Source organism: Chiloscyllium plagiosum, chromosome 33 (genome assembly GCF_004010195.1).
Source record: "Chiloscyllium plagiosum isolate BGI_BamShark_2017 chromosome 33, ASM401019v2, whole genome shotgun sequence".
Lineage (NCBI taxonomy): Eukaryota > Metazoa > Chordata > Chondrichthyes > Orectolobiformes > Hemiscylliidae > Chiloscyllium > Chiloscyllium plagiosum.
The window spans coordinates 2,153,227-2,170,935 of record NC_057742.1 but is presented as its reverse complement, the minus strand read 5'-3'; the positions used below and the strand labels follow the sequence as shown (position 1 = coordinate 2,170,935).

Here is a 17,709-nt window from a genome sequence, read left to right as displayed (position 1 = left end):
CTGTCCAACTGCACCATTAGGTCACAAAGCACTAGGAGCCCCCTAACCTCAGAGTAAGGTCAGATAGAATTTACAACACAAGTATAGACCATTCTGCCCATCTAGCCATGCTGAGATTATGCTCCAGACCTCCTACTTCATCTTACCCTACAATCAGTCCTGTGGGAGATGATGGCACCATGGGCCACCCGGACGAACCAACCCAACCAACCTGTGGCACAGCATTTCAACTCCCCCTCCCACTCCACCGAGGATATGCAGGTCATTGGACTCATCCACCGCCAAACCACAACAACCCGACGGTCGGAGGAGGAGCGTCTTATCTTCCGACTGGGAACCCTCCAACCGCAGGGGATGAACTTGGACTTCACCAGTTTCTTCATCCCCCCTCCCCCCACCTTGTCTCAGCCGGATCCTTCCAGCCCGGCACCGCCTTCCTGACCTGCAGTCTTCTTCTTGACCTCTCCGCCTCCACCCTACTCCGACCTATCACCCTCACCTTGACCTCTTTCCACCTATCACATTTCCAACTCCCCTCCTCCAAGTCCCTCCTCCCTACCTTTTATCTTCTCCTGCTGAACACTCTCTGCTCATTCCTGAAGAAGGGCCTGTGCCCGAAACGTCGAATCTCCTGTTCCCTGGATGCTGCCTGACCTGCTGTGCTGTTCCAGCAATAAAGTTTCAACTTTGATCTCCAGCATCTGCAGACCTCACTTTCTCCTGCACCATGGTAATGTCAAAGAATTGGTAATCCTGAGGCCTTGGCTAAAGCTTTGCAGGCTTAGTTTCAAATCCCATCACAGGAGTTGGTGGAAGTTAAATTCAATGAATATGGAATTGAAAGCTAGTCTCCTAGTGAACATAATACCTATGACCAATTGTTGTAAAAAAACCCATCTGGTTCCCTAATGTCCTTTAGGGAAGGAAATCAGCTATCCTTATTTGATCTGGCCTACATGTGACTCCAGACCCACAGCAATGTAGTTGATTCTTAACTGCCCTTTGAAAGGACTTAGTAAACCTAGCATTTGAAGGGCAGTTAGAGAGAACAAATTCTGGCCATACCAGCAACACCTACATCTGTAAAAGTATTTGTAAAAGAGCTTTTCTATTCCATTTTCCCTCATGCGTTTTCCAGTTCCCCCCTACCAAATGGTACTGTAATTAACTGACCTCATTGATACAATCATTGTGTGGTGTGCTTGGAGTTTACCTGCACATCCTGTGTTGAGTCAGTGGCTGACCTGCTGAAACTTCTGGTTTACCTACCTCATAGATGTGGCATCATAAGACCATAAGGTATAGGAGCAGAAGGAGGCAATTCAGCCCATCGAGACTGCTCTGTCATTCAACAAGGTGATGGCTGATGTCATAATTCTCAACTCCACTTTCCTGCCTTTCTCCCTCAACTTTGAGTATACTTAACACCCAGCAATGGATAATTCCACAGATTCACTGAGAAAGTCCTTTACATCTCTGATCTAACTGGGTGACCCCTTGCTCTGAGATTATGCCCCCTGCTCCTAGACTCCTTTGCAAGAGGAATCAACCTTGGCACCTACCCTGTCAGACCCCTGAAGAATCCTGTATATTTCAATAAGATTGCCTCTCACTCTTCTAAACTCCAGTGAGCACAGGGTCAACCTGCTCAGCCCTTCCTCATAGGAAAATCCCTCCATGCCTGGGACCAACCTAGTGGACCTTTCCTGGTTAGCCTCCAATACACATATAGCTTTCCTTAGCCAAGGGGACCTAAACTTTCACAATGTTCTAGGTGTGGTCTAAGTAGTGTCTTGTATATTTTCAGCCACACTTCCCTATTTTTATGCTTGATTCCCTTTGGAATAGAGGCTAACATTCCATTTGCCTTCCCTATTACCAGCTCATGGTGGTACTCGCTCTGACATGCACTGGCAATGTGGGTGAGCAAAGAAGCTTAGCTGGTAATTTTCACACATTCTGGAAGTGAGATCTATTATGTCCCCATCACTATCCCATCAGAGGTCCTACTTAACACATATTTAAGCTGAAACTTGTGCTGAATATGTCTTACTGTTGCATTATTTACATTTGTTCATCCTTTGATGTTTAAAACAATATTGAAATCTTTTAAAATAATGCTAATTGTCTTACATTAATTTTACACCAATGAGAGGTCAGGACATTGATTTTATATGAAGCCAATATTCTCACATTTGCCTGCAGGTATTGTGGCTTTGTTGTAATATTTAAATGTAAATCTTTTCACATTAAGTATAATTTCAAAATATATGATACACATGGACATATATGTACAGATACAGCACAAGTTTACACATTTATTTCACAATGTGCTGTCACACCATAAATATAATAATTACTAACATAGACACACATATAGTGTATAAGCGCTGGTAGAGACAAACATCACATTCCAATAAACCAAAAACTATCACGTGTACAAATATACTGCATACAAACAGAAAAATGCCAAAAATTAAAACAAGTTGCTTTTACTATCAGTGTTTTTCTCACCTCCCTAGTCACTGCACACAAGTTCTGAGGAAGGGGTTGAACATTCAGTGATGGATATTAAAGACTTAGAAAGTTTGATAAGAAGATAAAATCATTGCATCTTAATCGTTGTGACTCAATTATGTAAGAATAATGATATTTCTGTATTTGTTGTCCAAAGCCTAGTCCGAGAGGTGGTGATTCATGTCTTTGAGAAGTGAATGGATTCTGGACTTGACCATGCGTCATAATAGATGAAACATTATGTGTTTCTTTCAGTCGGAGATACCACCTCACCTATTAAATGTTGCCAGTATTTTCTGCTTTTATTTTGAATCTCCGCCATCCGCAGTATTTTGTGATTTCTGGAAACCTTTTGTATTTGTTTTTTTTTTACCGAATGAATATCCAAATATTTTCACTCTTCTAAAGTTCTGATTTTCTCACTTGAATCGTTTTTTGGGGTAAGTACCCACTTGTCAACATGATTACCTCTTGTTATTATTTTCTGTCTATCAAGATGTGCACCTATTGCTGTTCCCCAGGTATAAAGCTGACAGAGCAGATTAGCCATCGATGGTAGAACCTGCCTGTTGTTCATTTCCATTGATTTGAATCGAGGGAATGAATGGATGAAAGGAATAAAGTCAAGGCAAATGGATGGAATTAAGATATGGATCAGCCATGAAATCATTGATTAGTATGACAGGTTTGAGGGACTGATTGATTACCTCCTATTCCTCTGATCCCAGCCTTCAGAGTTTCCAAACTGGTACAGAAAACAGTTGAGCTGTGCTCTGATGCGAGTCTGCTAGGAATGGAATTAAAAACAACAAACAGGTGGTTATTTATAATCTGTATTTATAGCAATGTCTTCATGCTTACAAGGGCCGGACTTAAAAATTAAAGGTAATATCATTTATTAATAAAAACAAAGTTAGTTACACGGAGATATGCTTCTAGACATTATCACATCAACAAAGGTGGGCTGAGAAGAATTATTCCCTGACATGTTTCACTCATTCTTTGGCGCTGCAGCTTCCTCTGCAGTCTCTCCTTTATCTGTCTCTTCATCCGCAGCTTCTTCTTTTTCATTTTCAATGTCATCCCCTGTTTCTTCTTTTTCTGTCACTTCTGCTGACTCTTCTTTTTCTGCTTCAACCTCTTCTGCTGTCTCCTTTTCTATTTCACCATCCTCTGCTGTTTCTCCTTGCTCTAATTTAACTTCTCTGGTTGTGTTTTCTGTGTCACCACTTTGTGTCTTTGTCTCTGTGAAGAGAAAGTTGAAATATAAAAGTTCTAATATGCTGGTTTTAGAAAGAGGATGGGGTTCATTTTTTGTTTGCCCTTTTCATTAAACCTATGATCTAGTGGTTTTACAAAGGTAATTATTATGTTCCATCAGTCTCTTTCCTAGTCTGTGTACAAATTGCTGTTTCATTGAACAAATTTTCTTTCTTCATCCTCTCTCCTGTATTCACACGTCTCAGCATTGAACTGTATCCACCACCTATTTGTTGTCATCTAAAAGAAGTCATATGTATTCACGAGGATACCTATTTTTACCATTAATTTGTGGAATAGCTCATATTGACTAATCAAATAATGACAAAGGTTTTTATGGGGGGGAGATGTCAAGCACAGGGGATACATAAACTTTATATTTTGCCTCAGCATGCTAGTAATTGTGGATGGAATAAAATAATTTAAGTGTAGTAGCATTTGTACAGAAATAAACCATTCATGTGATATAGATGTTGCAATTTTATCATGCTTAATAATCAAGGTTCATATTGATGAAAGTAAAGGTCCATTGAATTGAAAGTTTCAAACATACAGTTGCTTAATTATATTGGAAGGGCAGGACCAGCTCACGTTGCTTTATGAGCTGCTGCTGCTCACAATGAAGTTTGCTGCCATCATCCTTTCTAAGGGTCAGAGACTGAAGGTTCTGCTCGGTCTAGAGTGGGAGAGGGAAACCATTTCCTGGTCTCATTAGAAGAGTTTTGTGTAATTAAGAAGATATATTTTGTTGCGTGTTATTAACTAGTTTTAGGTTACATTGATATAATAGAAATTGTTAGAGATACTGTGAGAAGGACCAATGTTGGGTCTTATTCCACGGAAATCCTAAAATGTTCTTCTCACACGTTCATGTGTCATTGTAATGGTACCCCTTAACTCTTCCTGGCCCAAATATAACATCTCCCCTGTACAAGCTTTTTTCCCCATTATTAATGTTATACATTTGTGTAAAAGAGAAAGGTGCCCACTTCCATTACCTCAGGAGTGTCCTGTCAACCGAAGCAGCTATTGATGAAGAGATCCAGCACTGTCTCCCGGGTGCTAGCACAGCCTTCAGCTGTCTGAGGAACAGGGTTTTCGAGGAGGACAACATCAGATCCGACACCAAGCTCAAGATGTACAGAGCTGTATTGGTTTCCCCCCCCCCCCCCTCAATAGGGCTATACCATGTGGACTGTCTACAGCAGATACCTCAAGGTGCTGGAGCAGTCCCACCAATGCTGCCTGTGCAAGATCCTGCAAATCCACCGGGAAGACAGACATACCAATACCAGTGTCCTTGACTAGGCCAACATCACCAGCATCTAGGCACTGACACCCCCTTGATCAGCTGCGATGGGCTGAGCACACCTTCCATATGACCAACATGAGACTTCCCAAGCAGATGCTCTAATCCCAGCTCTGAAATGGCAGGCAAGCCCCAGGGGGACAGAAGACATTATTCAGGGAAGGCCTTAATGGTAATTGCAGCATTCACATAAACATCTGGAAATTGCTGGCCCATGACCGTCTAAAGTGGAGGAGAAGCATTTGGGAAGGCATTGAGCACCTCGAGAATTGCCATCAGGAAAAAGTGGAAGCTAGGCGAAAACAGCGAAAGGAGTGCAAAGCCACACCAATGCCCCGTCTAGCCCTTGCCGTGACCACCTTCTGTCCCAAATGTAAATGAGTCTGCAGTAGCCACATTGGTCTGTATAGCCACCTACTAACTCACCCTGAGAGTGCGAGAGAGTCATCCTCGTCTGTGAGGGACCACCAATGATGATGATAATTGTGTTTACTACCACCCATCTTCCCTTTAGTTTCTGTGTTTACTCATGCCAGCAGTCTGGAGGTTTCAGTATTCCCTGGAACATGTTTTATCCAGACTTGGGAAATTGATAGTTTGTGGGTGGAAGGCCATTGTCTTTGATTGTCCCCTGAACAGTCCGTGGACTGTAACTCCCTTTCAACCAGAAGACCTTTAGACTCTTGGAATTCCTCAATGGAGGATGTCTTCTCTACTGAAACAGATTATTTCTTCTTTGCAGCATCTTGAATTTTTGGATATTGGCCATTCCTTCTCAGTGGTGGCATCTGTGGACTTGTATGTGCAACATCGTCAATCTGTATCGCAAAGTTTTATTCTCAATCTCCCTGTGTATTTGTGCTGAGGCATGTAAATATTTAACATGTTGATTCATTTAGACTCTCTTATTTACCCTCAGTGATTGTATTATCTGTGAAATCAGCATGTTGATACCCTTAATTGTTATGAGAATTGCATCTGCATCTCTGTCACAGTTACTAAGGATCCTTTCTAGGAAGATAAGGACGTTAAATATTCTGCTTGAACCTGTACATTCACCAAGTTGTGTTGCACTCCAAGTTACATCAGTTATAATTTTGTCAATAGGCTCAGCTGGAGCATTACATTGATATGATAAAGTTCAAAATTAAACAAAGCCAGGTTATAGTCCAACAGGTTTATTTGGAGCACTGCTACCTGTTAGACTATGACCTGGTGTGTGATTTTTAACTTTGTTCACCCCAATCCAACACTGGCTCCTATACATAATTGACATGATGGTGTTATGAAAGTGTAGAGGTCCTGTACCTTTAAGAGAGTTGAAAAGCTAGCAAGGCCTGCCTGACACAGCGCAAAGTGTTCTGATCAAGCTAACGATGTTAGCAGCAGTTGGGTTACCATGAGACAAAAACAAATTCAAATTCAGCAAATCAGTTTAAATTATGCCCCAAGATACCAAAACCCATTCCCGTTTGAATTTAGTATTTTGATAACATTAAAACCTCTGACCAATGAAACGATCTGATGTTATGGGGTATAAGACCGGACATTTTTGAACATTTGAGGGAGAACTTCCAAGCTACCAACAAGTACAGACTGCTAGCAGAAGAGTTCTCTGAAAGGTGGCTGGCTGTAAGAAGTTTGCGCAGCAGAACATTGAAAAGATGACAGGAAAATCTGCAGAGGAAGATACAAAGACAAGACTTGACAGCTGACTGGTTTTGAAAATTGAATTTTTTTTGTAACTCTTAATCGAGATGTTTTTATCGGACTAGTATTGTAGAGTGGGAAGTAAAGGATAGATTTAAGAGAAAGGCGTTGTAAATTGCTGTTGGTTTTAATATTCTCTGTTGGACTTAAAGAATCTTTCCTGTGTGTCGGGTTTAAATTATCGAAGTGGTTTACCCTGTGTCATAACAGCTTGGGGGCTTTCGTCCGTGATTTGAACAGGTTTAGACAGATCCAGGCTGAGATCTGGACAGATTTGAATAAATTTGGGGTACGAGAAAGCTCAATTGATTTAAACAGATGCAGGTTAGTGTCCCAGAGGTCAGACAATTTATTTAATTTCGGTGACTTGTGGTTGATTAAATTAAAAGTGAGAGAAATGGCTCTTACAATTGCTAAAGAGGTCCTGGGATTTGAAGATGATTCTCAACTTTCCCAAGAAAGTTTAGAAGGAAAGAAAAAGGCCATACTTTTAGAATTAGCAAAGAAGTTAGATTTGGGTTTAGCAAGGACAAAAGTAAAGCTGAAATTGTAAGGGAATTATTCAAACACTTAGGTGTGCCAGAGAAACAGACAAGAGGTAGAAAAACAAATTACAATTGAGGAAAATGGATTTAGAATATAAGCAAAGGGAGAGAGGAAAAAGAAATAGGAGGTTCTTAGCTGAGCAAAAAGAGAGAATTTGAAGTTGAGAAGTTGAAACTTAATAAATTAAATTAACAGGATGGAGATTAAAAAAGAAGGTAGTGATATATACAAATATGTCAAAACTTTGCCACATTTTGATGAGAAAGATGTTGAAGCCTTCTTTATTTCATTTGAAAAATCGGTTAGACCGATGGAGTGGTCTGAGGATTTATGGGTAGTGTTAGTTCAGACTAAACTGGTAGGCAAAGCAAGTGAGGTATTTGCAGCACTGTTAGATGAGATGTCAAGAGATTATGAAGAGGTCAAACAGATTATTTTAAGTGCTTATGAATTGGTACCAGAAGCGTATAGACAGCGGTTCAGAAACACTACGAAGGAACCAGGTCAGACTTATGTTGAGTACAAAAGAATTAAACATAGTCATTTTGATAGATGGGTGTGTGCTTTAAAAATAGATAGGACCTATGAGGCCTAAGAGAAATTATTCTGCTGGAGGAGTTAAAAAACTCACTTCCAGAAATGGTAAGAATTCAAGTGGAGGAACAGGAAGTTCAGGAAGTGAGAAGGGCAGCAGAATTAGCAGATGAGTGTATGTTGGTGCATAAGAAAAGCTTGCGGCCAGAATTTCTTCCTGTGAGGGATAGATGTTGGACGAAGGGGAGATCCTACACTATGAAACCAGGAGTAGAGAACACTGGTAAAAGTTTTCCACAGATTAAAAACGAAGCCCAAGAGGGTGGACAGGAGGTGAAAGGCCTCAGGTGTGTTCACTCTAATGGAGTGGGACACACAAAGTTACAGTGCTGGTGGTTTCAGAAGGACACTGGGAAAAGGGGTTTTCACTGCCAGAAGGTGGGACACATAAAGTCATTGTGCTGGGCGTTAAAGAAAGGTGCTGTGGGAAATGATTTGGTAAAAGAAGCTAAGCCAGTGGCATCAGTGAAAGTAGTAAAGGAAACCTAAGAAGAGCCAAGGAGCTACAGGAGAGTGCACAGCCTAAGCAGGGGCTGGGTATGGAGTTAATAGCTGATCTCTACAAAGAATTTGCCTCTGGGGTAAAATTTACTCAGAAAGAACAGGGGGAGAAGGACAAGAAGTTATAATTTTGAGAGACGGATCTAACCAGTCGCTGATAGTGAGATCAGTGGCTCAATGGTTAGCACTGCTGCCTCACAGCACCAGGGACCTGGGTTCAATTCTAGCCTCGGGTGACTGTTTGGAGTTTGCATGTTCTCTCCAGGTTTGTGTGGGTTCCCTCCGGGTGCTCCAGTTTCCTCCCACAGTCCAAAGATGTGCAGGTTAGGTGGACTGGCCAAGCTAAATTACCCATAGTGTTCAGGGATGAGTAGGTTAGGTGCGGTAGCCAAGGGAAATGTAGAGTAATAGGGTAGGGTAATGGATCTGGGTGGGATATTTTTGGGAGGGTCAGTGTGAACTTGTTGGGCCTGTTTCCACACTGTAGTCATTCTAGAAATGAGCATATTTGCACTTTTTCTGATCTGTTACTTGAGAGTGTGATAATTTGTGGGATAGATGGACAGAAATTTAGCGTTTCCCTACATAAGATCAGGTTGGAGTGCCAACTCAACACTGAGGAAGTAACAGTGGCAATGATCAACAGAATGTCAGTTCCAGGAATTCAGTTTGTTCTTGGGAGTGATTTAGCAGGGTCCAAGGTGGGAGTGATATCCCTTGTTGTAGAGAAGACCAAGAAACTGAGGACTTAAAACAGAAATACCCTGGTATTTTCCCAGGCAGATTCAACTATCATTAGTCACCGCACAAAGTGAAAACTAAGGAGAAAGATGAAGGAATTGAGGTTCAGTTATATAAGATGATAAAAGATATATATGTGGATACCTACTCTGAAAAGGAGGCAGAGGATATTCCTGAGGGTTATTATCCGAAAGGTAGAATCCTAAGACAGAAATGGAGACCAGGGCAGGTTAGTGCAGAGGAGAAATGGGCCGAAGTGCACCAGATTGTGTTGCTGGTAGCATACAGACAGGAGGTGTTATGGGTAGCACATGAACTATCTGTAGGAGGTGACATAGGGGTATGAAAGACTCAGGCTAAGGTACAAAAACTTTTTATTGGCCAGGAATGCACAAGGATGTGGTTAACTTATGCCAAACGTGTCATACATGCCAAATGGTAGGTAAACCACAGGCGGTAATAAAACCAGCCCCTTTGTTGCCAATTCCCACACTTGAAGAACCTTCCACACGGGTTATAATTGATTGTGTAGGGCCGCTAAAAGTGGGAACCAATACTTGTTAACCATAATGGGGATGTGTCTACCAGATTTCCGGAGGCAGTGTATCAAGGCAAAAAGGGTGGTAGAGGAGTTAGTAGCTTTCTTCACACGATATGGGCTACCCAGAGAGATTCAGTCAGACCAAGGGTCAAATTTTACTGCTAGGCTGTTTAAGGAGGTTATGGATAGCTTAGGTACACAGCACCTTAAATCCAGTATGTATCATCCTGAATCCCAGGGAGCTTCAGAAAGGTGGCATCAGACCTTGAAGACCATGTTAAGAGCGTATTGTCAGGATTACCCGAATGACTGGGATAAAAGTATCCCATTCGTGTTGTTTTCCATTAGAGATGCACAGATCTACTCAGTTCACTTCCTTTGAGTTAATATTCGGGCATGAAGTGAGAGGCCCTTTGAAATTAAATAAAGAAAACTTAACAGGACCAAAGTCAAAGATCTCACACTTATGTATCGGAGGTGAGGGAGAGATTAAATTGAGTAGGTGAGTTAGCTAAACAGCACCTAAAGAGGGGCATAGCATAGAATGAAGCATGTGGCAGATAAAACCTCTGAGACTCGGATGTTTCCCGGTTGGGGGGCGGGGCGGGGTTTGATGTGTTAGTACTGTTACCAGTGATAGGAGATCCCTTCAAAGCCAGGTTTAGTGGTCCCTAACAAATTGAGTCAGGTGAACTATCTAGTAAAGATGCCAGATAGGAAGAAAATGGTATTGGGTATGTCCTTGAACAAGTTCTGGAGAAAAAGAACTGGAGAAGTAGGTGTTAGTTACTGCCCTGCAGAGTAAGGAATCAAATCCTGATGATGTGGATTTTGATGTGCCTCAAAATAGATTTAAAAAATGAAGAAGTCCTTGAAGAATGGAATAGGTTAGTAAACTATCTGTCTCAGGAGCAGAGAATATAGTTGAAAGATTTGTTACTGCAGTATAAGGACATATGTAAGATGGGGAGGACTAATACAATTGTGCATGGAAGTAAACTTAGGGAATATTGCTCCGATAAAACAACCGCCCTATCAGCTCAATCCTTTCAAAGCCAGACAGGTCCAGATGGAGGTGGAGGCCATGCTTGACAAGGACATCATTGAACCAAGCCAGAGCGAATGGAGTTCACCGAGATCTTAGTTCCCAAACCAGACGGGATTCAATGATTTTGCATGGATTATCGGAAGGTCAACGCCGTTACAAAATCAGACTCATATCCAATTCTGAGATTGGAGGACTGTATCAAGAAAGTCAGACAAGCCAGTTACATCACCAAGTTGGATTTACTGTGTGGTTACTGGCGGGTACCTTTATTAAAAATGGTGAAAGAAATTTCTGCATTTGTAACCCCAATTGGGCTAAATCAGTTTAAAGTGATGCCCTTTCGAATGAAGAACGCATCCGCCACATTCCAAAGACTCATGAACAGAGTTGTGGCTGGGTTAACAAACTGTAAGTCAATTTGGACGATGTACTGATCTTTAGTAAGTCCTGGAAAGATCACATAGTACAGTTGGCAGAGCACTTTGAATGACTATGAGAAGCAAATAAAATGGAATTTGCGAACGCAGAGGCGACATTCTTGAGACATAACATCGGTCATGGAAGGTTAACCCCACAGAACGCAAAGATGAAGGCCGTTGAGGAATTTCCACGACCAATCTCGAAGAAAGAAGTGCTTCGATTCTTTAGACTAAGCAGATTTTAGCGGAAGTTTGTTCCAAACTTCAGCAGTGTAATGGCACCGTTAACTGATTTGCTGAATACAATGTTTTGGTGGCTAGAACAATGCCAGGAGTCATTCAACCATTTGAAAGCAATATTAACCATGGTACAGTTTTAGCTACCCAATCCTTTTCAAAACCTTTTAAAGTTGCCACCGATGCTAGTGACATAGAAGTTGAAGGTATACTTTTACAGGAAGATGATGATAGGATTGAACTGCAAGTTGGTTACTTTTTGAAGAAACTCGACATCCATCAGAGGAAATAGTCCACAATTGATAAAGAACCATTGAGTTTGGCTTTGCCCTTACAACATTTTAATGTGTATGTCACAAACGATGTGTTGGAGACAGTAGTGTACATGGTTCACAATTCTCTTACATTCTTGGAATGCTTTCAAGACAAGAATATGTGATTATTTCATTGGAGTTTTAAGTTACAGACTTTTCATTTAAAATCGTACATGTTGTGGGTCATAAGAATGTAATCATAGATGCGTTATTGTGGATTTAACTGATAAAGTAAAAATAAGATTGGCATGTATTCAATGTTTTATATTTATGCGGGAAGACGTGAATATGAACTTAGGTTAAAGTCATAAGTATGTCCTGATGTTGTGGTTAAGGAACAGAGGAAAAAAAAAGCCATCTTTTCATTATGATGGTCCACTTTTTCTTAAAGGGGGAAGTGTTATGAAGGTGTTGAAGTTCTGTGCCTTTAAGAGAGTTGAAAAGCTAGCAAGGCCTGCCTAACAACAGCATAAAGTGTTCTGATCAAGCTAACAATGTAACATTTGGCTAAAACAGCTAGCAGCAGCTGGGTTACCATGAAACGAAAACATTCAAATTAGGCCAAACAGTTTAAATTATGCCCCAAGATACCAAAATCCAATCAAGTTTGAATTTAATATTTTGATAATATTAAAATCAAAATGATCCAATGTTTTGGGGTACAAAACCGGACATTCTTGAACAGTTGAGGGAGAACTGCCAAGCCACCAACAAGTACAGACTGCCAGCAGAAGAGCTGTCCAATAGGTAGCTGGCTGTAAGAAGTTTGCGTAGCAGAATATCAAAAAGACGACAGAGGAAAATCTGCAGAGGAAGATACAATGAGAAGATTCGACAGCTGACTGGTTTTGAAAGTTGAATATTTTTTTGTAAGTCTTAATTCGGTTTTTTTTATCGGACTAGTATTATAGAGTGGGAGGTAAAAGATAGGCTTAAGAAAAAGGCGTTGTAAATAGTTGTTGGTTTTAATACTCTCTGTTGGACTCAAAGAATAAATTTGTTAATTTTTACTTTAACTCGTTACCTCTGGGATAAGTCTTTGCCTCTCAAATTTTAACAGATTACAGTATGGGGTGAATCTTTTCTATGTGATTGGTTTAAATTAGCAGAAGGCCTTACCCTGTGTCATAACAATAGACATTGTGGCAAAGACGTTGAGGAGGACCAGATGTTCCTTTGAGATTGTTTGAGATCCTGAGCTATTCTGCCCATAAGTCCTATATCACATGGTTGTGATGGTTGGTGCGTATAGCATTCCTCACTATTAGCCCTTTGAGGTCCTTTCCACATACAACAGATGGCCCTGACTAATTATTACTTGTTGCATAATATCTAACAACAGTAAAAAATCCTGCAACAGCGCAGCACAGAATAGCACCAAAAGTTAAGGCCCATTCACAGGAATGTACAATTCCTTCTTTATGTCACAGAATGTTTAATTACACCTTATTTGCTATAACAGGTCAATTATTAAATACTATGAACTTATTAATGGAAGAGCAAAGCTCAGGGGCAGTCTTCCAGGTATGGAAACAATTTTCTCTCCAATTATAAAAGATTCACCTCTTTTTCCTTAAAACATTGAGCCAATTATACTTTTCCCCTAGTATTCTGCCATTTTTGGTCTCCAATTGCACCCTTTAAAAAATCAATTTCATTGCCAAGCACCAACAAATTCAGGAGCATTCACACTGAAATCCCAGTACCTGCTGTGCTCTCGGCTAGAAGATTTTTAAGAATTATTACAGAATTGCAATTTATTGATCCCAACTGATCATCATGGATTCAGGTTTCCTCATCAGCTGAGTTTGGCCTGCATGCATCATCAACTCATCCTTTTCACAACTCACCTCTCCTCTCGCATGCTTGGAAGTGAAATATTGAAGTTTGGTGACGACATTTTGCAGGTTGCCCATTAGTGTTCGTCATTTTTTAGATAATATATATAATGCTATGTCTTTATCAATTTAAAGCAATATTACCTGGACATGACAAAAGGGAGTACATGATAAGTACCTAATTGGTTGTGAAATGTGTTGCACCATCCAGAGAATGTAAAAGGTATCACATAAATGTAAATTATTTCTATTTATTCAGCACCTCAATATCTCAGCAACATTCAAAAGCACACTCACAATAAATAATATTTTATATTTAATGCTGTTTTGCTCATAAATATCAAATCCAGTTGCCACAGCACAGTAAAATCCTGCAGAGAGCTGTGAGATGGCGAATCTGTGCCCACTGATGTTGGTTGAGGGAGGAAGCTGGTTGGGATGCTGGAGAATTCCTCTACCCTCCCCCCCCCCCCCCCCCACCCCACACACACACACACACACACACACACTCTTTTTGTTTGAATGGTGTGACCGGTCTTTATGCTGAGCACCTAATTTTAACATCTTAACTTAAAAAATGAATGTCAAAGAATCTTTTCATCAGAACAAGTGATGCTCAGTAAAAGACACTTTTTTCCTAAGTTACTTGTTGGTTGCTGAAATGCCTAAAATACTGAATGAAGGAACTTATGGGAACCTTGAGGCCCACATTTTGGAGTCAGCAGTAAGTAGTCTTACACTCACTGCTGACCTTGAATAACATGGCCAATAGGATTTTGGTGGGTACTCTGACATTAATTTCCAATATTATCTTAATACAGGCAGCACCCAGATTGTGAACAGGTTCCATTCTGGAGTCCATTTGCAAGTCAATTTGTATGCAGTGCAGGAGAAAATAAAGTAGCTGTTCCTAAGTACAGGAAATATTTATATGTTGGATTGTTATAATGACGCCCCTGTATGGGATTGTGAGCAAGAATGAGTAAATGTGTAAGTCTGGGACCCTCTAGAACTCGATTACAATCAGTAAGAGAGTTCCAGTGTCCTGCAACAGGGAAATCACCAAACAGACTGAACAGCCAATCACATTGATGAATTCCCACAGAAGTAAACAGCACTGATTATTGTTCACTTTTCAAGGATGAAAGCAGGATTTTCATGTTTGTTTGGATGTGAATGGACACCAGAGCCACTGAGCTCTTTTACTTGGTAATAACAGCAAAGCCTGATTATTTTGCGAATTCTAAGCAAACAATACATTACGACCACTTTCGGCTATTTCATCCAGTTATATGAAATATAGAGTCACGGATTCATACAGCATGGAAATAGACCCTTCAGTCCAACTCTTCTGCGCTGACCAGACAACCCAATCTGATCTCGTCCCATTTGCGAGCATTTGGCCCATATCCCGCTAAACACGTCCTATTCATGTTGCCTTTTAAACTTTACAAATGTATGCACCTGCACCACCATCTGCATGAAAAAGTTACCCCTCAAATCATTTTAAAATCTTTCCTCTCTCACTTTAAACCTATTCCCTTTAGTTTTGACTCCCCCACACTAGGAAAAAGACCTTGGCTGTTCACCCTATCCACACCCTTCATGATTATTCTTCACATGCTAGGCTGACAAGACATCAAACTGCCTGGATATCAAAGTCAAACTAGAAATCCTGCGTGAGAAGAATTCAGGGATTTTCTCTGAAACATTTGTTTCTCGAAAAGTAGCTATTTTACTGCATGTGAACACAAATACATTAAAAGGAAGGGACTTGGATCCTGTAGTGCCTTTCATAACCTCAAGATGTTCTAAAATGCAGTTGCTGATGAATTAAAAAGCAGCGCCCAATTATGAACAACAGTAAGATCTCACAGAGACAGGAATGATAATGATTGGTTAATCTGCTTGAGGGAATGTAGTGGGGGTGGTGCAGGCTGTAGTATTCATGCCTCTGAATCTTCCAAGTTTGAATTGTCAACCAGGACTTGCTGGCAATGGAAGAATCCAGCTATTGGCGTAGGCACGCTGGCACACACTGAGACTGGGTAAATGGGGGACTCAGTGACAGAAAGGACATCTGTTTGTAAAAAAAAAACCCACTAAATCTAAACCGGCTGGAGACCAAGTGGGCCAATCAGCCAGCATTGTGGTAACCCTACATAACAATGGAAAAAGCGAAGGGAAAGAGGGTGATGTTGATTGTGGGATAAATGTGGAGTTAAGACAGCAAGGGAAAATTCCCCTCCAGTTTTTTAATCGTGCCATGGATTCTTTTGTTTCCACCTGAGAAAGAAGACAGGACCTCTTTGGAACATTGAGTTTGAAAAACAGTACTTCTGACAGTGCAGCATTTCCTTTGTACTGCACTGTAAAATGTGGCAGGCTAAATTTTGATTTAGATTTAAATTTTCATTCTATCTCCCAGCTATGGTGGAGTTATTTCAGTTGCTAGGAATGGTGTGCGTGCTGTGGCTGAATGCTTCACTCAAGTGCAGTTAATACTTTAGAGAAAGAATTGTTTCCTGAAATCACAGCCACATTGAAATCTGAGCAGGTGACCTCACCCTCCATCTTAAAACGCACAGGCAAGCAGGTGCCCATTTGTCAAGCTTGTTCTCCATTTTTGGAAACTGCTGACACATAACAACAAAGGAAATAGAAGCAGGAAAAGGTCTTTATTACTGCCCTGCCATTCAACAAGATCATGGCTGATCTACCCAGGTCCAAACTCTTCATTCTCATAGCCCTGATATTTCAAACATCTCTCTACCTCATCTTCAATTACTTTCAGTGATCCAGCCTTCACAACTCTACACCAGCTACACTTAGAACATAGAACATTACAGCGCAGTACAGGCCCTTTGGCCCTCAATGTTGCGCTGCCCTGTGAAACCAACCTAAAGCCCATCTATCCTACATTATTGGATTCTTGTCTACGTGCGGAAGCTTTGGAAAGGGTGCAGAGGAGATTTATTAGGATGTTGCCAGGTATGGAAGGAATGTCTTACAAGGAAAGGCTGAGGGCCTTGAGGCTGTTCTCGTTAGAGAGAAGAAGGTTGAGAGGTGACTTAATAGAGACATACAAGATAATCAGAGGGTTAGATAGGGTGGACAGGGAGGGCCTTTTTCCAAGATTGGGGGCGGCAAATACGAGGAGACACAACTTTAAAGTGAGGGGAGATAGGTATAAGACAGATGTCAGAGGTAGTTTCTTTACTCAGAGAGTAGTAAGGGTATGGAATGCTTTGCCTGCATCAGTAGTAGATTTGCCAAGTTTAAGTGCATTTAAGTCATCATTGGACAGGCAAATGGACGTACATGGAATGGAGTAGGTGGGATGGGCTTCAGATTGGTATGACAGGGCGACACAACATCGAGGGCCGAAGGGCCTGTACTGCGCTGTAATGTTCTATGTTCTATGCCTATCCAATGACCATTTAAATGCCCTTAAAGTTGACGAGTCTACTACTGTTGCAGGCAGTGCATTGCCCATCCAATACTCTGAGTAAAGAACCTACCTCTCACATCTGTCCTATACCTATCACCCTTCAGTTTAAAGCTATGTCCCTTCATGCTAGCCATCACCATCCAACGAAAAAAGCTGTTAAGTCCACCCTATCTAACCCTCTGATTATCTTATTTGTCTCATTTAAGTCACCTCTCAACCTTCTTCCCTCTAACGAAAACAGCCTCAAGTCCCTCAGCCTTTCCTCATAAGGCCTTCCCTCCATATCAGGCAACATCCTGGTAAACTCCTCTGAACCTTTTCCAAAGCTTCCATATTCTTCCTATAATGTGGTGACCAGAACTGTATGCAGTACTCCAAATGTGACCGCATCACAGTTTTGTACAGCTGCAGGATGATCTCATGGTTCCAAAACTCAATCCCTCTACCAATAAAAGCTAACACACAGTATGCCTTCTTAAGTTGAAACTTTATTGCTGGAACAGCACAGCAGGTCAGGCAGCATCCAGGGAACAGGAGATTCGACGTTTCGGGCACAGGCCCTTCTTCAGGAATCTTTTATAAGGACACATTCCTGAAGAAGGGCCTGTGCCCGAAACGTCGAATCTCCTGTACCCAGGATGCTGCCTGACCTGCTGTGCTGTTCCAGCAATAAAGTTTCAACT

General features: G+C 41.1%; 1 protein-coding gene across 5 annotated transcripts in view; it reads right to left on the bottom strand.

Moving 5' to 3' along the window:
* Positions 1-3,337: 3,337 nt before the first annotated feature.
* The window catches only part of odad4 (outer dynein arm docking complex subunit 4), an 89,309-nt gene continuing 74,937 nt past the window's right edge, over positions 3,338-17,709 (bottom strand). For all 5 annotated transcript variants that reach the window (XM_043674740.1, XM_043674741.1, XM_043674742.1 and 2 more), the window contains one exon: positions 3,338-3,762. In XM_043674740.1, the coding sequence (XP_043530675.1) occupies positions 3,509-3,762 (254 nt within the window). In that variant the 3' untranslated portion in view covers positions 3,338-3,508. The remainder of the gene's footprint in view (positions 3,763-17,709) is intronic.